The 21,831-nt window shown below is 43.8% G+C and overlaps 1 protein-coding gene across 4 annotated transcripts in view; it reads left to right on the forward strand.

The window, feature by feature from the left end:
• Positions 1–16,586: 16,586 nt before the first annotated feature.
• Positions 16,587–21,831, forward strand: part of IFT81 (intraflagellar transport 81) — a 72,781-nt gene continuing 67,536 nt past the window's right edge. For all 4 annotated transcript variants that reach the window (XR_003568379.1, XM_027853538.1, XM_027853539.1 and 1 more), the window contains exons 1-3: positions 16,587–16,691; positions 20,434–20,598; positions 21,483–21,586. Coding sequence is in view for 3 of the 4 variants with exons in the window: in XM_027853538.1 (XP_027709339.1) it covers positions 20,455–20,598; positions 21,483–21,586 (248 nt within the window). In the remaining variant the exon portion in view is untranslated. The remainder of the gene's footprint in view (positions 16,692–20,433; positions 20,599–21,482; positions 21,587–21,831) is intronic.

The following is a 21,831-nucleotide window of genomic DNA, read 5'->3' on the forward strand; positions in this document are numbered from 1 at the left end:
CTCTCTCTCTCTCTCTCTCTCTCTCTGTCTCTCTCTCTCTCCTCTTCTTTCCCTTCCCTTCCCTCTGTCTACACAGGGTACATGCCCTTTCTTGCAGGTACTCTGCCCAAAGGAATGTAAATTTTGACCACTAAAACCCCACAAGATATCTTGAAGTTTGTGGGCTAGATTTCTTTCTTAAGGACCATGCCTTAAACCCAAATCACTCTGGTTCTTATTGATTGGCCAACAATAGGTCCCAAGCCAAGCCCCACTTGATCATTGTTTGGGCCGTGATTGGCTCAGAGTGAATGTAAACAGCAATTGTTTCTGTTTGGCCAGAAACTCTGAGAGTCTTTTCCTCCCAGATTGATTTTTTTTTTTAACTAGGTAAAAGAGACCATTATTTGCCTCACTTCTTACCTAGCCTTAATCACTGAATGGGTGTTGCCTCAGTCAAATTGATACCTGGGAAAGACCTTAGCTTAAAAAAAGCCATGGTCTCCTACTGCATCTGGGGTCATCTCCAGTCATACTGATCTTGCCACTGGACACAGATGGCTCTGGAGGAGAAAGTGAGGCCGGTGACTTTGCACATCCCTCCCTCATTTAAATCCAATTCACTTGCATGTCACAGCATTACCTTCCTGTCATAGTCCTTTTTGAGAACAAAGGACAAACAGCATTTGTAAAATGCTTTGCAAATTTTAAAGTGCTATATAAATGCTAGTTATTAGTATTGTTAAGTCAAGTCTACATTTATTAAGTCCCTACTATGTGCTAGACATCGTGCTAAGTGCCAGATATACAAAGAAAAGCCCAAAAAAATGCCCCCTCCCTCAAGTTCACAGTCTAATCAGGGAGGCAACATGGGAACAGCTATGTATAGGCAAGACAAGGACAGGAAAAATCTTAGTGGAAGGTCGTTATCAGTATTAAGGAGGATGGCAAAAGGCTTCTTGCAAAAGTGGAACTGGAGATGGAACTTGAAGGAAGTCAGGGAAGCAATAGAACCAGATTTGAACCATCCTTCTCAGATAGTAGGCAGAAAGAAACACAATTTGTGTTTATCTAAAGAAACAACTTGTCATTTGTAGCAACTTTAAAGATATTGGCCTTTCTTTTGTGGGGGAAGGGTTAGAACCATGATTTCATTAGGGAATGGGGGAGGGGCAAAGAGGGAAATCCCAGGGAGGAAACTCCCTCCCCCATGGCAGATCAGCTAATCTTCTGAAAATAAGATCTTGAGAGAGAGTTGTCTGAAGCATTGAAAGGTTATTTGACTTGCCCAGGATCACACAACTAATGCGTATGTTAGGTTCAAAGGCAAGCCTTAGACCCAGTTCTTCTAAGGTAAGCCTTGTCTTCACTACATCCCGGTTGCCTTTCAAACCCCTTATTCTAAGTCAGATCCATTAAGGGACACTGGATAAGCCCTTCTCTGTGTCCTCCTTTCTTTGTCTCTGCTGCTCCACAGGCAAGATGGGTTTGAGCCCCTTTATAAAAGAAAGACAGCATGGTATAGTGAAAAGAATGGTCACATTATAGTTGGGAGAGATTGAGCTTTGCATCTGGCCTCCATGATTGTGTGACCCTGGGCAACTCATTTTACTTTTCTAATCCTTGGTTTGTTGTTGTCGTTCAGTCATTTCAGTCGTGTCTGATTCTTCTTGACCCCATTTGGGGTCTTCTTGGCAAAGATACTGGAATGGTTTTTACCGTTTCCTTCTCCAGCTCATTTGACAGATGAGGAAACTGAGGCAAACAGGGTTAAGTGACTTGCCCAGGGTCACACAACTAGCAAGTGTCTAAGGCCAGATTAGAACTCAGGAAGATGTCTTCCTGACTCCAAGCACAATACTCTATCCACTGCACCACTTAGCTGCCCAAATCCTCAGTTTCCCCATCTGTAAAATAGGTGGTTTCATACCTACTCTACAGGGCTGTGGGGAGGATTGAATGCGATAATGTAAATACCGCATTTTGCAATCCTTAAACCTGATATAGAGTAGGGACTGAACATTTGACTTCAGTAGTGCAGGGAATGCCCACCCGGGGAAGCTATTTCCTCTACCAATGCAGGCTGGTACACTCTTAGACAGTTGTCTAGGGCACTAGGACCTTGAATTCATGTCTTACTGACTCCAAAAGGAGCTCTCACCTCCCCACCCCTCCAACCCTCCCACTCCACCCCCTCCACCGCCCCCCCACCTCTCTCAAACTCCTGTAAACATCCACCATTAGTAAAACCCTGGCAGAACTACAGATGAGCTTCCCCAGGGTGTGCAAATAGCTTCCCCTATATTCTTTGTCCTTAGCTGGCCTTTGAAGCCCTCTGCAGTCTGGCCTCCCTCCCCCTCCGTGCCTTGTGTGACCCTGTCACACGCTCCGTGTTCTGGCCAGCTCGGGCTACAAGCTGCCCCCCTCATGTCCTCCCCTGTCCTGCCCCTGTGCATTCACACGGATCATCCCTCGTGCCTCCTCACCTCTGCCAGATGAAAACACTTTGTTCCTTGGGAGCTAAAGTGAAACGACTCAGGCAACAGAAGATCATGGATGGAAAGCTGGAAGAGACCTCAGAGGCAATGAGTCCAACCCCCTTTTTACAGATGAGGAAAGTGAGGCCCAGAGAGACTTTATAGTATTATAAGATCATAGAGTTTGAGCTGAAAGGGACCTTAGGGGTCATCTAGCCAAAGCCCTTCATTTTACAGATAAGGAGACTGAGGCTCAGGGAAGTTAAATGACTTGCCCAAAGTCACACAGCTTTTAAGTGTCCAAAATGGGCTTCAAACCCACAGCCCCCTAATACCAAGGTCTCTTCCTCTTCAAATTTTCCTGGGGCACATTGTCACCCCTTCCCTCTGCCTCCACCGTCTCAGACTCAAATTTGTATTGTACTCATCTATGTCAATCAAACAACAAACATTTATTAAAGTGATGCAAAAAAAAAAAAAAAAGAGGACGGACCGCTGTATCATTTTAAAAATCTACAGAAGGAAGTTCAGGAGGAAACAGAAACAAGTTTTGGAAGTAACATATAGAATTTCTTCCTTTTTTTTTTTTAAAGGCAAGCACTATGAAATAGAGATTCAGGGTCTCCTACAGAATCCCCTTTTTGTATTTGGCTATCTATGTGGAAATGCTGTTTTTGGGTGGGTGTTTAAGCTCAGAATAAAAACGTTTCTCCAAAAATACCCCTAAGCACTTGTTAAGTGTTTACCATGTGCCAAGAGCGGAAGACATAAAGAAAGGTGAGCGTGGAATGAGTTAATCATAAACCTCCCTGCTCTATGCCTCAGTGTTGATAATCAGAGGATTATTCAACAAAGCTATCTCTGTGGTCACATTTATCCCAGATCAATTCGTGCACACGCATACAACCTGTTAGACTATGTTTTACAACTTGAAAAAAAAACATGTGAATGAGACCCATGTAGATGGGTCAGATGAGAATATAAGTGAAGTGCTTTGTAAACCTTGGGGAGTTATATAAATGTTAGTTCCTAAAATGAGCATCTCATGTAGCAGTCCATACAGATAGATATTTTTTCAACATCCTTTTAAGTATTGTCTCTTCCCATTAAAATAAAAGTTTCCTGAGGGCAGGAACTGTCTTTTTTTTTTTTTTTTGGCTTGTCTTTGTATCCTCAGCACTTAGCACAACGCCTGACACATAGTCATCACTCAGTAAATACCTGTTGCCTTGAACAGATGGACATTGATGGGCCTGAGACCGAATAATAGGAGAAAATCACGATTGCAATGGGGAAACTGTACATCCTTGTCAAATCATTTCTGGGTGTTGAATTTTAGGGAAGACATCGATGAGCAGGGAGAGGTCCAGTAGAGAGAGAACTGACCTCCATCAATCAACAAGTATTTACTAATTGTCTGGTAGGTAGCTAGGGATACAAAAAATGAAACAATCCTTACTTGCGATGAGCTTACATTCTAATGGGGGTAGGAGATGAAGACAATAGACATATAAAAATTTATATAGTATAAATATTAATGTATGTATATAATATAAATATGTAATATTAATAAATATATACATGTGCACACACAAAAGAAAGTAATTAGATACAAGGTAGTTTGGCAGAGAGGGAACTAGCATCTAGGGACATCAGGAGAGGCTTCATGCAGAAGATGGTGCCTGAGAGGCATCCTAACAGACGAAGGTACTCTGTGAGGGGGAGGCAAGGATGGAGTGCATTCCAGGCATGGCAATGACCTGGTTCTGAGTCTGGGCTCTGACACATACTGGTTTTGTCACCTCCTGGGCAAATCACAACAATAATAAACATTTATTAAGTGCCTACTATGTGCCAGGTACTACAGCAAGTGATGTGGATACAAAGGAAGGCAAAAACATGGTTTGGCCCTTGAGGAGCTCACATTTTAATGGAGGAGGCAACATGCAAATAACTGTACAAACAAGAGATATACCGGGTAAATCTTCTCTTGCCTTCTCTGTTCAAGCCTGTGTGACTGAGGGGTCCTCCTGGCTGAGAAGCCAGACCCCAGAGAACAAACAAAAGGAAGTGACGTATCCCTCCCTCTCTCTTGGTTGCCACTCTCCCAGGTAGCAAGATGGCACTTCATAGAGGGGTGAAGAAAAGATGGCTCTGCTCACCTGGCACAAAAGTCCATTTTTTAACAGTGTTATTCTCCTGTTGATACTATATGACTGTGAACCATGGCATACCACAATTTCCAGAGAATTATTATAAAGAACAGAGAGATATAAAGATGTATGATGATTGTAGTGAATAGGCTATAGCCCATTACCAAGATCCTGCCCCTCCCATTTGCTACCTGTGCAATCTTGGGTCACTTAATCTCTCTGAAGCAGCTAGGGGCGCCATAATGCACAGAGTGCCGCGCCTGGAGTCAGGAAGACCTGAATTCAAATCCAGCCTCAGACACTTATTAGCTATGTGATCATAGGCAAGTCACTTAAATCTCTGCTTGCCTCAGTTTTCTCATATGTAAAATGGGGGTAATCATAGCACCCATCTCCCTGGATAGCTGTGAAGATGAAATTTGTACTTAGCGCTTAGCCTGCACATAATAATTTTTAAAAAATTATCTATTTATTTCCTTCCTTCTTTCCTTCTTTCTTTCCTTCCTTCTTTCCTTCCTTTTCTTCCTTCTTTCCTTCCTTCTTTTTCTTTCTTTTTTCCTTCCTTCCTTTCTTCCTTCTTTCCTTCCTTTCTCCCTCTGACATTGCCATTACCTGCTGGTTGGTCTCCCTGACTTAAATCTCTCTCCTCTCCAGTTCATCTTCCAGTCAGCTTCCATATTGATCTTCCTAAAGTTCAAATTTAACCTTGTCACTTCTTCCACATCTCCCCCACCTCCATGTAATCAGTTCCAGTGATTCACTATTAACTCCAAGATCAACTATAAAATCTTCTGTTGGGCTCTTAAAGCTCTACATAACTTTCCCACCACCATGTTTCTGGTCTTCTTACACCTTACACCCATACTCTATTCTCTGATATATTCTGCGATCTAATAACACTGTCCTCCTTGTTGTTCCTCAAACAAGACACTCCATCTCCTGGCATTTAACTGGCTATCCTCCCATTCCTAGAATTCTTTCCCTCCTCATCTCCATCTCTTGGTTTCTCCAGCTTCCTTGGGTCCTAGCTAAAGTCCCACCTCCTACAAGAAGCCTTTCCTGATTCTCCTTAATGCTAGAGACTTGCTCTTCTTATCTCCAATTTATCCTGTATGTATCTTATTTGTACATAATTGTTCACACATTGTCTCGTCTATTAGACTGTAAGCTCCTTGAAAGCAGGAACTATCTTTTGCCTTCCTTTGTATCCCCAGCATTAGCATGGTAGGAGCCTAAAATGCTTGTTGACTGCCCTCATTGACTGACAAGGCCTATATCCCTTACTGTCACTCTAGACCTAATAACAGGGCCTTGCATTTAGGAGAAACTTAATAAATATTTATATATTGAAACTTAGACTGGGCCCAGGTATCACCTACTCCAGGAAGCCATCCTTGACCCCACCCCATGCCTATCAATCCCTTCTTCCTCACAACTGGCAAAGTGATCTTCCTAAGTCTGACCATCATGGTCCCATTCAAGAAACTCCAGTGGCAGGGGCAGCTAGGTGGTGCAGTGAATAGAGTTCCAGCCTTGGAGTTAGGAGGACCTGAGTTTAAATCCAGCCTCTGATACTTATTAGCTGTGTAACCCTGGGCAAGTCACTTAACCCTGATTGCTTCACCAAAAAAAACAAAACCTAGTGATTTCATATTACCTCCCAGGATCAAATACAAACTCTTCTGTTTAGTATTTAAAGTCCTCCACAATCCAGTCTCAAGTTATCTTTCTAGTTTTATTATACATTACTCCCCTCTGTACATACCCGCATGACTCCCCTCTATGCACACCTGAGCTATCCCTCACACCCTAATTACATACTGTTCCTCCAACATGACACCCCATCTCCTACCTCCATGTCCTTGCACTAGCTGTTCCCCATCCCAGGAACACACTAACCTTTCACTTCCATCTCCCAGAAACTCTAGTTTCCTTTAAGGCTCAGCTCTAGTATCACCCCTACATGAAGTTTTTCCTGAATTCCTTCAGCTGCTAACACTCTCTCTTTCAAAATCACCTTGATTGACCTGTCAACACACACACAACAGTTAGTCAACAAGCATTTATTAGCACATCCTATGTGCCAGTCGCTGTGCTAAGCACAGGGGACACAAAGAAAGGCAAAAAATATGGTCCCTGCCTTCTTGGAGCTCAGGTTCCAAGGGAGGAGACAGCATACACATAACTATGCACATATAAATTATTGACAGGCAAATGGAAGTTAATATTGGGGGCAGAGGGGAGGGGAGAGCCAGGGAGGTCTCCTGAAGAATGGGGGCTTTGAGCTGCATCTTGAAGGAAGCAAAGGATGCTGAAGTGAGGGGGCAGGGCATTGCAGGCAGACTGGAGAAGACTGGAGAAGGAATGTGTGTGGGAGACACTTCAAGCAGTTGGTTGTTGTTTCCCGTTAAGAGGACTGAAGTAAGGTAGAAGGGCATTAAAAGCCAAACAGAGTTATTATTGGGGGTGGGGTTTTTTTTATCCTGAAGGTAATGGGGAACCACCAAAGGTTACTGAGTGGGAGGTCAGATTTATGCTCCAGCAAATTCACTTTGGTGGGTATATGAAGGATGAATTGTACTGGTTGGTTGGTTGTTCTTAAAGGGGACCAAAATGATTTCGCTATGTCAGAGTCAAGTTACAGTGTGTCCTACTATGGCTGATCAGACCAATATGAGCTCAGAAAGCTCTATCACAGGTCAGGCACAAATAGCCCATGTGAACATTTGGGGTGGGTTCTCTAAATTTGCACATCTCATGTTTCTTTTGAGCCACTGCAATTCTGCTTTGCTCATACAGCACAGCGCCTTCTACATTCCAGGTACACCATGCTGGGCAGTCCTTTACTAGCATCTCCTAGGTGGTGCAGTGGATAGAATACCGGGCCTAGATTCAGGAAGATTCATCTCCCTGAGTTCAAATCTGACCCCAGTCTCTTACTCGCTGTGTGACCCTGGGCAAGTCACTTAACTATGTTTGCCTCACTTTCTTCATATATAAAATGTGCTAGAGAGGAAATGGCAAACCACTCCAGCACCTCTGCTGAGAAAATGCTAAACGGTGTCATGAAGAGACAGACATGACTGAAGTAGCAAGTATATGGATTGTACTAAAGAGCAACTTGAGGGGCAGCTAGGTGGCACAATGGATAGAGCATCAGCCCCAAAGTCAGGAGGACCTGAGTTCAAATCCGACCTCAGACCAAACACTTGACACTTACTAGCTGTGTGACCCTGGGCAAGTCACTTAACCCCAATTGCCTTTAAAAAAAAATAGAGCAACTTGAAGTAGAGGGACCAGCTAGAAAGCTATTGCAATTGTCAGGAGACTATTTTCGTGCCATGGTGAAGCCCTTCTCAGAATAATGTTTGTTCATGCATAGAACAAAAAACATAGGATTGGAAACACAGCTATGCTGAAATAGTCATCAAAATATTCTTTCAAACTCTATGTTCATATAGCCTAGGTTAAGAACCCTTGTCTCAGACCACTGTAGGTACTAGAATTGAACCGCCAGTCCTTTGAGGTAGACAAATGCAAGTTGTCATACTTTATGTCTCCCAGAGTCAGACAGGCTACTGGAACAGGGGACATTGGTGACCTCAGGAGGCCCCTGGCAGATGATGACAGCTCACACCTGTGGTGTTGCAGTTTTGAACCCTGGATCCCCTCCTCTCCACCCCCTATTGTCTTATCAGCATGTGACATCCCAAAGTGGCCAGGACAGAGAACGGGGTGCAAAGAATGCAGCCTGGACAAAAATAAACCTGCCGCACATTCCCTTGGCAGACCCCAGCCCTCTTCCCTCTCCCTGGGCCTGTCCTGGCTGGAGGATTTGAGTGGAGAAAGTCAGCAAATTGGAGTGGGAATCTACAAAGGCTATACACACACACACACACACACACACACACACACACACACACACAGCCAGAGGGGAAGAGAGGAGGAGAAATGTGGCCTTATATGGATGGGAACGTGCACAGATTGTACATGGTGATGGCTCTGCTTTGGAGAACAGCAGAGGTCAGATACCAGACAGAAGGAAGAAATTAAACACGGGACGGAGCGTGTTCCCGAGCCCTGAAAGCGGGTCTGATTTCACAGAGATCCCTCCAGAAGGCCGCCTGTTTTTCCTTTTCTGTGAAACCCAGCAGGAAGCAGGCACTTAACTCTCTCTGTTTGATTTCCAAGCAAGCCCCTTACTGGAAATTGCTTTGCAGAAGGTCTGGATACCCAGAGCTCTGTTCCTTCCATTGAGGTTCTTTTCTGCTAATAAGCATCACAGCTGCTCTTCCCAGCTTGTGTTAGGACACTGGTGCCTGGTCCCAGTGCACTGTGGGAGAGGGATCGATGGTTAGAACACTTAGGATCCAGGGCTGGGCACAGTGCTTGCCACACAGAAGGCGCTTCATAAATGCTTGTTGAGTTAACACAGAGCAGAAGGGTGGAATAAAGTGGAGAGAGCAATTGATCTAGATGGAGTCAGAGGGCTCAGGTTCAGATTCCACCTTCTTCCCCTTTTGCTTGTGACCTTGGCCAAGAAATTTCATTTCTCTGGGCCCCAGGCCCCTCATATGTAAAATGATAGTGACTGAGAATGATTGTTCTTTTTTCCAGGTATGGGTTAGACTCAAGAGCTCTTCTACAAGGCCCCCACAGACATGGGTGGAAATGGTCTGGCAACACTGAAGACAACTCCCTGAGCTGATGAGATCATAGATCTGTTTGAGTGTTAAGTGTGTCTTCGACTCTTACAACAACCCTGTGAGGAAGGTGGGACAGGTGTTATTGTCTCCATTTGACAGAGGAAACTGAGGCTGAGAAGTCAAGTGATTTGCCCCAAGGTCAACAGTGACAGATTTGAGTCCAGGGTTCTCCTGAGCATGCTTCCTACTACGCTTCCATCCTATCTCACTATTTTTCTTAGTCTATAAAATGGGGTCACAATGTGATCTGCCCATTAAAAAAATATTCACCCAGCTCTGTGTCAGGCACTGTCCTTAGGGAGCTGGGGAATGAAAATACAAAGAATGAAACCCTCCTTGCTCTCTGGAGCTCATGTTTATGTTTCTGGGAGAAATTATAGTTCATGGACTCTCTGGAGCCAAAATGGCGGAGAAAAGGCAGAGACTTGTTTGGGCTCTCCCTAGAACCCTTCCAAAAACCTTTAAATAATGTCTCAAAACAAATTCTGGAGTGGCAGAACCCACGAAAGGACAGGATGAAACAATTTCCCAGCCCAAGACAACTTAGGAATGGACTCATTGATCTCACAATTCTGATTGTTGTTGGGAATCTCTTTTGAATCCACATTTCCAAAAGAAGGCCATGTATCATAACTCCCTTCATATCGCCAGTGTCCACAATAGTACCTTGTGAGAGTGACAACGTGGACTGACAAAAGATCACTTCATTTGGAGTCAGTACTCAGTTCAAATCCCAACTCTGCTACTTGACTGTCTATGTGACCATGGGTGAGTCATTTCACCACTCTGTGCCTCAGTTTCCTCATCTGTAAAATGAGGAAGTTGGTCTACAGGGTCTCTAAGGTCCCTTCCAGCTCTAAAGTTGTGATTCTTTGGCATAGAACTCTAGATTTTAAAACTAGAGCCTAGCACCCACCTCAGATACCTCCTACATGGGTGACTGGGCAAAACCCCTCAGTTTCCTCATCTGTAAAATGTAGATAATAACCACTCTTGCACTATCTATGTCACAGGATCTTTCTAAGCAAAGGGCTTATGCCGTATGGTGACGGATGGCCTTGGAGCCAGGAAGACCTCTGACGCATCCTGGCTATGTGACCCCGACAACCTCTTGGAGCCCTAGAAAACACTCTAAGACTATAAATTTTGGAGAACCTGCCAACCTGCATTGGTAGAGGGAGTTCTCTACATCAATTAAATTATAGGTCCATCACTATCCCTAGGGTGCTATAGAAACATGATTTATTGTCACTGTTATTATAGTAAGCATTTAGTAAATACTCGCTCAGTGGAAGACCTGAGGTTAGGAGTCACTAGCATGGTGCAAGGGGAAATCTCACTGCATGAAGGACATGGCAGGCTTAAGTCTGCCCTGGCCTCTTCTCTCCCTCCCCGTCCTCCCTTGTCTTACACAATCTCTGGCTTCTCAGCAGCACAGAAAGCAGCTTCAAAGTCAGCACACTTAACTACTCCCCCTGAAAGCTATAAATACACCAAACACTCAGCTAGGGAAAAAAAGGACTTGAAAGCCTTCTGAAGGAAAATTATTTGGTTTCTTTTTTTTTTTCTCCCACAAATGGCAAAGTCTTTTTTGTCTTCCTGTTCTGTCTGTCCTATTCCAGGTGCTTTCCTAGGTTGAGGGGGAGGGCTGGGGTTAAGCACCCGAGCAAACTGATGACAAACCAGTCAGCCCACCAGGAGGAAAGAAGGAAGTCTGTGCCCCCAGGAGCCACGGAAAGCCTGGCCTTCCGGCAATATGCAGAGGAGAAATTCACCAGAAGCCTCATCCTAGTCATGTTTTCAGGAGTTTACATAGATGAGAGGAAGTCAGGGCTAGAAGAGCCCTTAGAACAGAGAATGTCAGAGCTGGAAGGACACTTAGAACATAGAATGTCAGAGCTGGGAGGAGCCCTGAGAACAGGGGATGTCAGCGCTGGGAAGACACTTAGAACACAGAATGTCAGAGCTGGGAGGGGCCTCAGAACATAGAATGTCAGAGCTTAGAGGGGCCTTAGAAGAGGGGACGTCAGAGCTTAGAGGGAGCTTAGAACAGGGGATATCAGTGCTGGGAGGACACTTAGAACATAGAATGCCAGAACTGGGAGGACAATTAGAACAGGGGATGTCAGTGCTGGGAGGACAATTAGAACATAGAATGTCAGAGCTACAAGGGGCCTTAGAATAGCCAGTGTTAGAGCTAGGAAGGGCCTTGGAACAGCCACTGTTCAAACATATAGTGTTAGAGTTGAAAGTCCATAGCTTCAGAGGCTATCTAGTGTAAGCCCTACCACCTTCCTGTTTGTTTTCATATAAGTATAAATCTCTCCACCTTGCCCAGGTTGGAAGTGCAGGGACTGCTCGTTGGCTCGAACCCACTACCAATCAGTTTGGCCTGCTCCATTTCCAACATGGGCTCCTGCTCTTTAGGCTGCCTGGTAGCTTCCCCCCCTTACCCTGAGGCTTAGTGTGTTAATGATGAGCTTAATACAGACACCCCATTGGTTTAGCCCTCCACAGCTCAGAACCCCAGAGTTCAAGAGATCCGCTAGCCTCAGCCTCCCTGGTAGCAGGGACGACAGACGTGTACGACCACCCTGGACCCATCCCCTCAGTTTACAGATGAGGAAGTGAGGCCCAGAGCATTTGTGACTTCCTCAAGGTCACTTGGGTTTTAATATCATGGAATCCTAGAGATTCAGATGGATGGACCCTTGGAAGTCAGACAACCTTAACCTGAGCTCTGGGAACTTGGGGTGTTCTTTTCCTGTAATATTTTGAAAATTTTGATTTAATCTAATAAGTTTTCTTGGTAATCCTATGTATTTTATTTTATGCTTTTAAAAACATGATTCTGAGTAGGGATCCAAGTCTTCACCAGATTGGCGAAAGAGTCCATGACACAAAAAAAGATTAGAACCCCCAATCTAGTCCAAATGCCTCACCTTAAAATTATTAGTCAATCCACAAACATTGATTAAGTGCTTACTATGTACCATGCACTGTGCTAAGAATTGGGGATATAATAAATACAAAAAAGAAAAACGGTCTGTGCCCTCAAGGAACTTACATTCCAATGAGGGAAGGCAATACACGAAAGGAAGCTGGAAAGGGATATGGGGGGAAGGCACCTGGGACATGGTCCTGAAATCCCAAAGTAATACAGTCAGGTAAGAAATGAAGAGAGATGAAGATGAAGCAAGCGAGGCATAGAGAGGTAAAGGACTCATACTCAAGGTCACGGAGCAAGCTGCTGCCTCCTGCCTCCCATTTTCTGAGTCAAAGGCCAAGTTAGCATTGGGCCTGGACTCAGGGAATCCTGAGTTCAAATCCAGCCTCAGACTCTTCCTAGCTGTGTGACCTTGGGCAAGTCACTTCACCTCTATTTGCCTCAGTTTCCTCACAAATGGGGATCATAATAGCACCTACTTCCTAGGGTTATTGTGAGGATTGAATGAGATAATATTTGTAAAGCCCACAGCCTAGTACATAGTAGGCACTCTATATCTATCTATCTATCTATCTATCTATCTATCTATCTATCTATCTATCTATCTATCTATCTATCTAGTGCCTGGAACTCTGCTTATTCCCTTCCTTTCTTTCCTCCTTCTCCTCTCCACACCTTTCCAGCTCTAAGCTCTGCCCGCACCGTCTCTATGCAGCAGAACAAAGCTTCTGCTTCTGTAGCATTATATACACTCTCATTAAAACCCCTGAAACATGAATTTATCTGCTGCCTGTCACCTTGGATTACTATTTGCTTTTTAAGAAAGACTACAATAAGTCAACAAATTTGCAAGTGCCATTCATCATTGCTAATGAACACTCCACGGATATTGACTTAAATCTGGGGCTGTCTAAATAACTACCTTTATTTCAGTTTCAAATTTAAATTTTTTAATCTTTCAATAATCCCAATGGCAAGAGCATTAAATGGTGATGAGTAGCAGAAAGTCTTTGCTTCCCAGATCATTCCTGTGACTGGTTTTCCTTTTTCTAGGGTCTAAGGAATGTGAAATGGAAGTGGTCAGTATGACCACAGCCCCAGCCTGGATAACATCTCTTGTCCCAGCATTCCTTGAATATTACATGCAATCCGGAAATATCTCAGGGTAAAGATGAAAGATCTGAATTTAAAACTAAAATGCAGCGTGGGCCTTAACTTCACCAGCATCCACGCAGGTGAGTTCTGGTTTGGAAGCCTTGGGAAACGGAGAGGTCTCCAGTGGGGCACTGCACCCCTAGACTTCTGGGAGAGGTGGGCTGGGCTTTACACTTCCTTATGACCTTGCCTGGCAGGCAGGAGGGAATTCCAAGGGAAGGTGATCACTGACGGAGCAGTTTTAGAGTTGGAAGGGACCTCAGATACCATCTAGGGCCTAGACTAGGCCAATCCCATCATTTGAGAGTTGAGGAACTGAGACCCAGAGAGAGAAAGTAACTTGTTCAACATCCCACAAATAGCAAGTAACAGAATTGAGTTCAGATCCCTGATTCCAGAGAAGGTGCTCCTTCTTACACTGCCCCACCTGTCTCCCTATCCCTCCAAAGGAGGTCTTCTCAAATTTTCTGGTCTTGGAAGGAAACTTAAGAGATTATCAAGGTGTGTACTGAGGTCCCCAGAGTTTGCTGTTCCAAAGGTGTGGGAACTAAGCTGAGTCAGAAGGCACTAGAAAAAAACGCCAGGTTTGTATTCAGAAGATCTGAGTTCAAATTCTGATGCTATTACTGATTACCTGGGTGACCCCAAGCAAGTTGCTTTGCCTATCTTGGACTCAGTTTCCTCCCTTTTGCAATGAGGAGGTTGGGCTTAGGTACCTTCCAGTTCTAGTTGTATGTCCTTACGATCCCTTATTTTATAGGGGAAACTGAGGCCTGGAGAGGGCATTCCTGGAGCTAGGATTCAAACCCAGATTTGCTCTTGATGTCCCACCAGAGCAGCCTCCTGATCCAGCTCAAATTTTACCTCCTTGGAAAAGCAAGCCTTCCCAGGCCACTATGGTCATTTTCCTTTTTCTGAATACATATGGCAAGGCTCCCAACCAATGATTATTCATCCCTTGTGGTAGAAGGGGGAAATGGAGGAGGCAGTCCATAGCCAATCCCTGTGTCCCTTTGCCAACTGGCCGGTGAATGTAGGAAACATACATCCCAATCTGTACCCTTCCTCCTTCTCTCCTATCTTGGGGGGGAAGCAGGGATACTGGCACAAAAAGCTCAGGGGAGACTGTGCTAAAGCACTCATTGGCTCCATGTTTTATTCAGCAGTTCATCAAATATTGTCCCCCAGTGGTCTCTTAGACGGTGATCTCAAACTTCTCAGTCACTTACTGGAAAGAACACAGGATTTAATCCCCTCACATCTTCACATCTCAGTATCCTCCTTGGTAAAATATGAAGAATGATGCTTATAGTATTTACTTGTGGTGGAGACACTGAACTGCAAATGTGAACTTCCGTGAAATGGTGGAAAGAGAGGTGTCATACTAGGTTGGGAGACCTAGGGTCAAATCCCTCCTCTGACATTTGCTAACTGAATAGCAATGTCATTTAATCTCTATGAATCTCTGGCAACACTGGTCTATAAGAATCTTCAATCAACAAACAAGCATTTGTTTAAGTTCTGGGGCTACTAAAAAAAGCATTAAAAAAACAGTCCCTGCCTTCACAGAGCTCACAATCTAATGGAAGAGACCACGTGTCCTTCAGTCAATAAACATTTATTAAGTGCCTACTGTGTGCCACACACTGTACTAAGTGCTGGGGTTATAAAGAGAAGCAAAAACACATCTCTTGCCCTCAAGGAGCTCACAATCTAATAGAAGGGATGACATATACATGTATAGGGCATATACAAGATACAGACAAAGAGCTTCTATAGGCAGAGAGATAGCCAGGGCGAAGGCATAGATGGAATTTCATATATGAGGAATAGTGAATGGGTCAGTATGGCTGGACCTTGAAGGTCCCCTTGGAGGGGAGATGTGTGAGAATCCAGAAAGATGAGAAGGGACCCATAGTGAAGAGCTAAATTGGTAAAGGGCGTTCCTCCACCCAGAAGTCCTAGTATAGTATTTGCATTCAGGTCAAAGAGTACTAAATGTGAAATTAGAGGAGCTAGCTGGGTTACAATCCTATGTATACCGCTACTGTCAACAGTGTGCCCTTGACCTTGGACAGATCCCTGCGTCTGTCTTAGTCTATTATTCTCTAAAGAGAAGAGGGTTGAATTAGATGTCCTTGAAGGGTTCTTTCTGCTTTTGAGCTAATTTTGCCTTCCACCTTACAATAGAACGTGAGATTCCTAAAGCCAGGCCAATGTCTGGAATGTCTATCTATTTAAGCAGGGACCTTGTTTGTGCCCTGGACCCCTTTAAAGGCAGTATGGTGAAGCCTGCTGACCGGTTCTCAGAATCACTGTGTTGAAAGCAAATGTAACAACTCCTGGCAACCTCATTTTACAGATGGGGTAACATAAACCCAAAGAAATTATTAAAATATCATGGATCTGGAGCTGGCAAATCCCCCTGGCAAAGGGTTGGGGGCGGGGGGAAGTTGCCACCAAAGGCCTCCGGGATTGGTCTGGGAAGAAAGAAAACTAACAGGAGATTCATAACATACACAGGATTACAAAGGAAACCCATGACCAAGAAATAGTCAAAGTATCGTCCCAAACCCAGGCACTCCAAGTTAAACATGTGTGATCTAGTCCAATCCCCTCCTTTTAGATTTGGAGGCGGGGAGGGGAGTGGAATGCGAAGCTGGACCTTCTTCCTATAGAGCCGGGGTCTCTGTCTCCCCCACAGCACGAGATCTGGCAGGCAGCGATGCAGTTTGCAAGACCCAGACCCGCAGGGATGCTGCCTCCGCAGTCAGCTGCCTTTCACATCTTAATGCAGGCACCTAAATCCACTCTGAGCCTGCGGAGCCCTGAAGGGTAATGGGTTGGGTTTTTTTTAATCTTTTTTTTTTTAAACAATAGCATGCATATAATGGGACTGGCTCTGATCGTTCTGATTTCAGCCCACTCCGCAGGAAATCACAGCGCCGTGGTCCCCAGGTGCAACCCTCTGCGGCGTACAGAACTGCGGCACTCTGGAGCCCGCCTCGCACCCCGCGCACGCGCTTTGCAGCCGGAGCGGGGCGCGCGCCTCCCACCCTACCCCACCAGCCACGCGCTCCTCAAGGAGAACGGGTGGATGGGCAAGCGCGCACCTTCCCCTCCTCCGTCCCGCCCCGCCGGAAGTGACGAAGCACCCCGGCCTAGCAACCGTTACCAAGCGGCTCTGTCTCCAGGAGCCCCATACCGAGGCTGTCCCCCGCCCCCAGCTCCAACCCTGGGAAAAAAAAAAGTCACGTCGTGAGGAGAAGTGGAGGTAACGCCGACCCCTTCCGGGTTCCGGGCTCGGGGGGGCCCCCGCTGCCGTCCTGAAAGGCCCCCTACTCTTCTCCTCGACGCTCCCAGGCTCTGGGGCCTAGGCGAGGCCTGGGGGGGTGGGGGGGCGGGTAGAGGGCGGGCCGGGGGGCCCGAGAGAAAGGACGGTGGGGGCGGGGGAGCCCGAGGGCCTGACCTCAGCGAGTTTCTTCGCCTCTCTGGCCTCAGTTTCCCCATCTGAAAATGGAAGGAGGGTGGCCTAGATATCTGAGGTGTCTTCCAGTACCAGAGCTGTGATATTTGAACATTTTCTCTCTGGGTCTCAGTTTCCCCCATCTGTAAAACAAAAGAGTTGGACTAAATGGCCTTGAAGGTCCCCTACCAGCTCCAGTCCTGTGATATTTTAACGAATTTTCTGGGTCTCAGTTTCCGCATCTGTAAAAACGAAGGAGTTGGACTAAATGGCCTCAGTTTCCCCATCGGTAAAATGAGGGGAGTTGGACCAGCTTGACCTTGAAGGTCCCCTCTAGTTCCAAGTCAATGATCTTGTGATCCTCTACTAATCCCCTCACCCCCTTCTTTATAACGATTAACCTGATTATCTACTGGAACCCATCAAGAGAGGATGATTCTGGAGCCCAGAGCAAAAGCCACAAACTTGCCTTAATATATGTCTCACTTTTTTTTTTTTGGTGAGTGGAGGTCATTGAACCACAGGGCTGGAAAGAACCAACCCATTATGCAGCTTGTGACTTTCCTCTCTAAGCAAGTCACTGCAAAAAACAAACAAACAAAAAAAATCAAATAAACAAGTCACTGGCAGAGATTAGACCAGCATCTGCGTCTCCTGATTCCCCAAACTGAAGGGTTTTTGACTTGGGGGTCTGTAAAATTACCTCCTTTTCAAACCTATCTCATTCCTGCCCTTATCTTATCTGACTTACTAGAGCAGCATTGCTTTCTCAAGCTTCATAAGATCCAGAGGGGACTTCAGAGGGCCAGTTAGCCCAATCTCCTAATTTTACAGCTGAGGGAATTGAATGAGGCCCAGGTAAAGTAACGTGTTAAAGGTCACTTAGGTAGTAAGTAAGAAAGGTGGGATTTGAACCCAGGTCTTCTGATTTCCAGATCCAGTGCTCTTTCCACTGTATTAAGCTACTTGAGAAATGTGTGATGTCCTGGTTTTAATTTCTTTCTCCCCTTGGATTCTAATTTGGGTAAATGGTTTGTGAGTTCCTTGATGACCTGATGAAATTTGGAGATTAATTGCTTTACTTATTTTTAGAGCAGTGAACCCAGTGGGCAGAAAGATGGGCCTACCTGTTCAGTACATCAGTGTCATGTGCCTGGTGTGCCTTCATTAGGGAGAAATTGAGTATTTGAAAATCAGGATAAGAAAACCTTAGAAGACAGAGGACCAGAAGTAGCATCCTTTTACTGTTTTGCAAAGTCATTTTGTTCATTTGTGGATGGCTTTTTAAAAAATCGTTACCAGGATTTATAAGAGGCAGGAATTTGCTTTTCTAGAGGGTATAAAATGAGAACTTGATCTTTGATGTGGGATCTTACTGTTTTAGATTTACTCCTACAGGTGCAGATCACAACCCATCAGAAGTCTTTGATGTACAATTTGTGAATTGGGTGTGTACGTAAATATCATTTTAAAACATGAAAAACTTGAGTACTTATCAGGAAGTTCCATTTCATAAAGGCTTTGATTTTATGAAATGACTCCCAAAACTACAAAACCTTTACTTGTTATCATTGTTTCCTATTATCATTATTGCCTTTGGAGGTGGGGGCAAGAAGGTTTTCTTTTTTTTTTCCCAACCTCTGCAAAAGATTTACTTGGGCAACTTAGAGGTGAATGTAGGTATACCACCAAGGTCATAGAATTAGAGATTTGGAACTGGAGGCTTTTTGCAAATTATACCAAGCTAATAGACTTGTATCTGACTCTGGAGGAGCAGCCTCTGGAGACACTTATCACCTGGAGGTTGACTACCAGTTAATGAATTTTGGGGGCTGCAGCAACTCCAAGAGAGTCGTCTAGTTTGTGAAGGTGTGATCTGTGTCAATGGAACTGATGGAGTCAGAGATCTTTCAAAGTTTAGACAAATTTTTTTTTACAAGGGTCCAGCTTGTCAAATATTTGCTTCAAAATATCAAATAAGCATTTGATGTTATCACTTTTTAAGAATTCAAATAACTTATACATTAATATTTTATTAACTCCCACTGGCATAATTTTATGTGCCTACTTCAGATTGAGATCCTACTCAAAAAACTCAGTTAAAATTTAATGCTTTCTGTGCTTGTAGGTGGGTAAATTTTTCACCACTCCTTCCTTTGCTTAACTAGTAATATATCAGAAGTGGGAAACTTTGGTAGCTTGATAGAGCTATGCCAATATATAGACCTGATTTTAAATTTTTATTAAGTTCCTTTCGTATTCACAATCCGATTTCTTTTAGTCCAGGTCTTATATTTCTAGTCCTTGGCCACAAACTGCTGTTAATTTGTATGACTGTTTTTGCTCCTTATTCCTCCAAAACTCAGATCAAACTCTACCTCCTTCAGAAGGCCTTTCTGGAACCCTTACTTACTGCTCTCCCTCTCCCACACACATACTACCTTGTATACTTACTGCTTTGCATACTTAAATATGAGCCTGCTAGTTTTCCTTTTAGAATTGCTGGGGGGCAAGGACTATTGGATTTTTGTCTTTGTGCCCCCTCTTCCCTCAGCACAATACCTGACATATTGTAGTGCTTAATGATTGCTGGTGGGTTAACTGATTGAAGCATCAATTATTCAATTCAACGAATGTGGTCTAAGTAGCTGCTGTATACAAGTACTGTCCTTAGTGCTGAGGAAGGTCAAAGGATGTTTGTCTAGCTTTTACCTGTGATCTGTTTGAGAGCCATCATTGCTTAGTGGATAGAAGGCTGAGTTCAAGGTGTGCCTCTGACAAATACCAGCTGTGTGACTTAGGGGATCATTATTGAAGCTCTCTGTTTCCCAGGTGAGATGTTGAATTACAGAGTCCTGCAAGCTGAGTTTCCACCGTGATCAAATAAGGCTCAGATACCCTCCTCCCCCCTCTCCCTTTAAAAAAGGATAAGAAATGAAATAATTATAATGAAAATCAAATATAATAAGTGTAGAAGAAAAGTACAAACAAATTACTGTAGCACTGAGAGGAAGGAGCTCCCATCCAGCTAGGGAGATCACGGAAGACTTCATGGAGGAAATGACATTTGAGTTGGACTTAGAAGAATAGAGTGGAGTAGGAGGAAAAGACTGAGAGATGGGGAGAATACACTGAGGGAGAAGAGTAGGTTCAGTAGGAATGAAGAGAGGGGATTGGTGGGGGATTTCAAGAGGAGCACAGTTCAGAACAGTGGTTCTAGGTGTGGCCACTCCGACTGGTGGCCGAAGGGAGGTAGAAATGAAGGTTAGTAGAGGTGAACATCAGATAATTTTATAACTGTTTTTTTCTGTGAGTTACATACTCTGAATTCTCTGCATAAAAATGCCCCTTTTCAATTTTATGCTTGCTATGTTGTACTGTATTGCATTTCCATGTGCTTTGTGATTCTTAATATTTATCTTTTATTATAACTTTTATAATATATTTATTAATTTTATTGATAATGTATTTATTTTATTATAACTTTTAAATAACTTTTATCATAACTTTTATTTCCATCATTGAAGACCTTTGTATTTTTGTTCTCTAGTATAATTTTAAGGACCCAATTATGAGTGATCAAATCAAATTCATTGTGGAGAAGCTCAATAAGGAGCCTTTTAAGAAGAACTACAATTTAATCACATTTGATTCCCTGGAGCCAATGCAACTATTACAAGTTCTCAATGATGTTCTTGCTGAGATTGACCCCAAGGTAAGAAGTGAAATTTGAAACAGAACTCAAGTAGAAATTAATTAAGGCCATGTCTGTATCTGCTACATTAGTATCTCAGACTACAAGTGTAATTGGGCTGCACGGTGTTATAGGAGGGAGCCTGAGCTAGGAATCAGAAGATCTGGATGCTGCTGCTGATCTCACTGTGTCCTTCGGCCAGTAACTTGAATTTTCCAAAGCTCCATTTTGCTCCTTTGTGAAATGAGGGAATTGGACTAAACATCTCTTTACCTCTCTGATCTACTTAGCCCTGGTTAATAGAAACATACAAATGGGGTTGGAAGGGACTTGGGAAGAAGGTTCTCCACCCCTGATCTTGACCAACCCCTTCACTTTGCAGATAAGAAAACCAGCTCAAAGAGGGAAAGTCACTTTTCCCAGAGTCACACAGATGACTGGTAGATTTGAAATCATGTCATCTACTTCCAAATCTAGCATGGTTTTTCACTGTGCCATACTACCAAGGGCCCTTCTACTTTTAAAATTCTGTAATCTATTTGTAATCTATTTGTACCTTATATAGGAATTATTCTCCATTTCCAGGGGTAAGCATACTTGGCCTTGGAATGAAAATGCTTTCACAATAACTGCTATTTTGGTGCAGGCTACCACATGCTTATACACTAATCCCTTTCCTTTGTTGGCTGAACATATTTTAGCTTGACAACCATAATATGACTCCTGGCCCTACTTGTATGTATAATTTGGGGACCTTGAATGTTTCTGAAATAATACCTGCTTTATAAGAAACGTATTGCTTAACCTTCGATAAAAGAACAAATTTCATCAACATATTTTTCCTTTTTAACGTGTCCATTGTTCCTTATTTGTAAAGTATGTGTTCACTTTTATTTACTTACTAGCAAGTTGTTGATATAAGAGAGGAGATGCCAGATCAGACAGCTAAGCGGATGTTGAGCCTTCTTGGTATCCTTAAATATAAACCTCCAGGAAATGCCACTGACATGTAAGGATCTCCTCATTTTTTGCTTCATTAAAATACATATATTAATAAATTGAAAACTTTATGCAATCTGTTAAGGCAGGGTCAGAATTTCACTGTGTTTTAAAATAATGTTGTGCTTCTTATTATGCTTCTATTCTGTTATTCAGAAGCCTTGTGAGTATTTTTAAGTGGGTCAGTTCTTTCCTTTCATCAAACAAAGTCTAGCTAATCAGATTTTCTTTCAGCTGAGATATTTCATCACTTCT

The sequence above is a fragment of the Vombatus ursinus genome, unplaced genomic scaffold, assembly GCF_900497805.2.
Source record: "Vombatus ursinus unplaced genomic scaffold, bare-nosed wombat genome assembly UNPS02009994.1, whole genome shotgun sequence".
In the NCBI taxonomy this organism is placed as follows: domain Eukaryota; kingdom Metazoa; phylum Chordata; class Mammalia; order Diprotodontia; family Vombatidae; genus Vombatus; species Vombatus ursinus.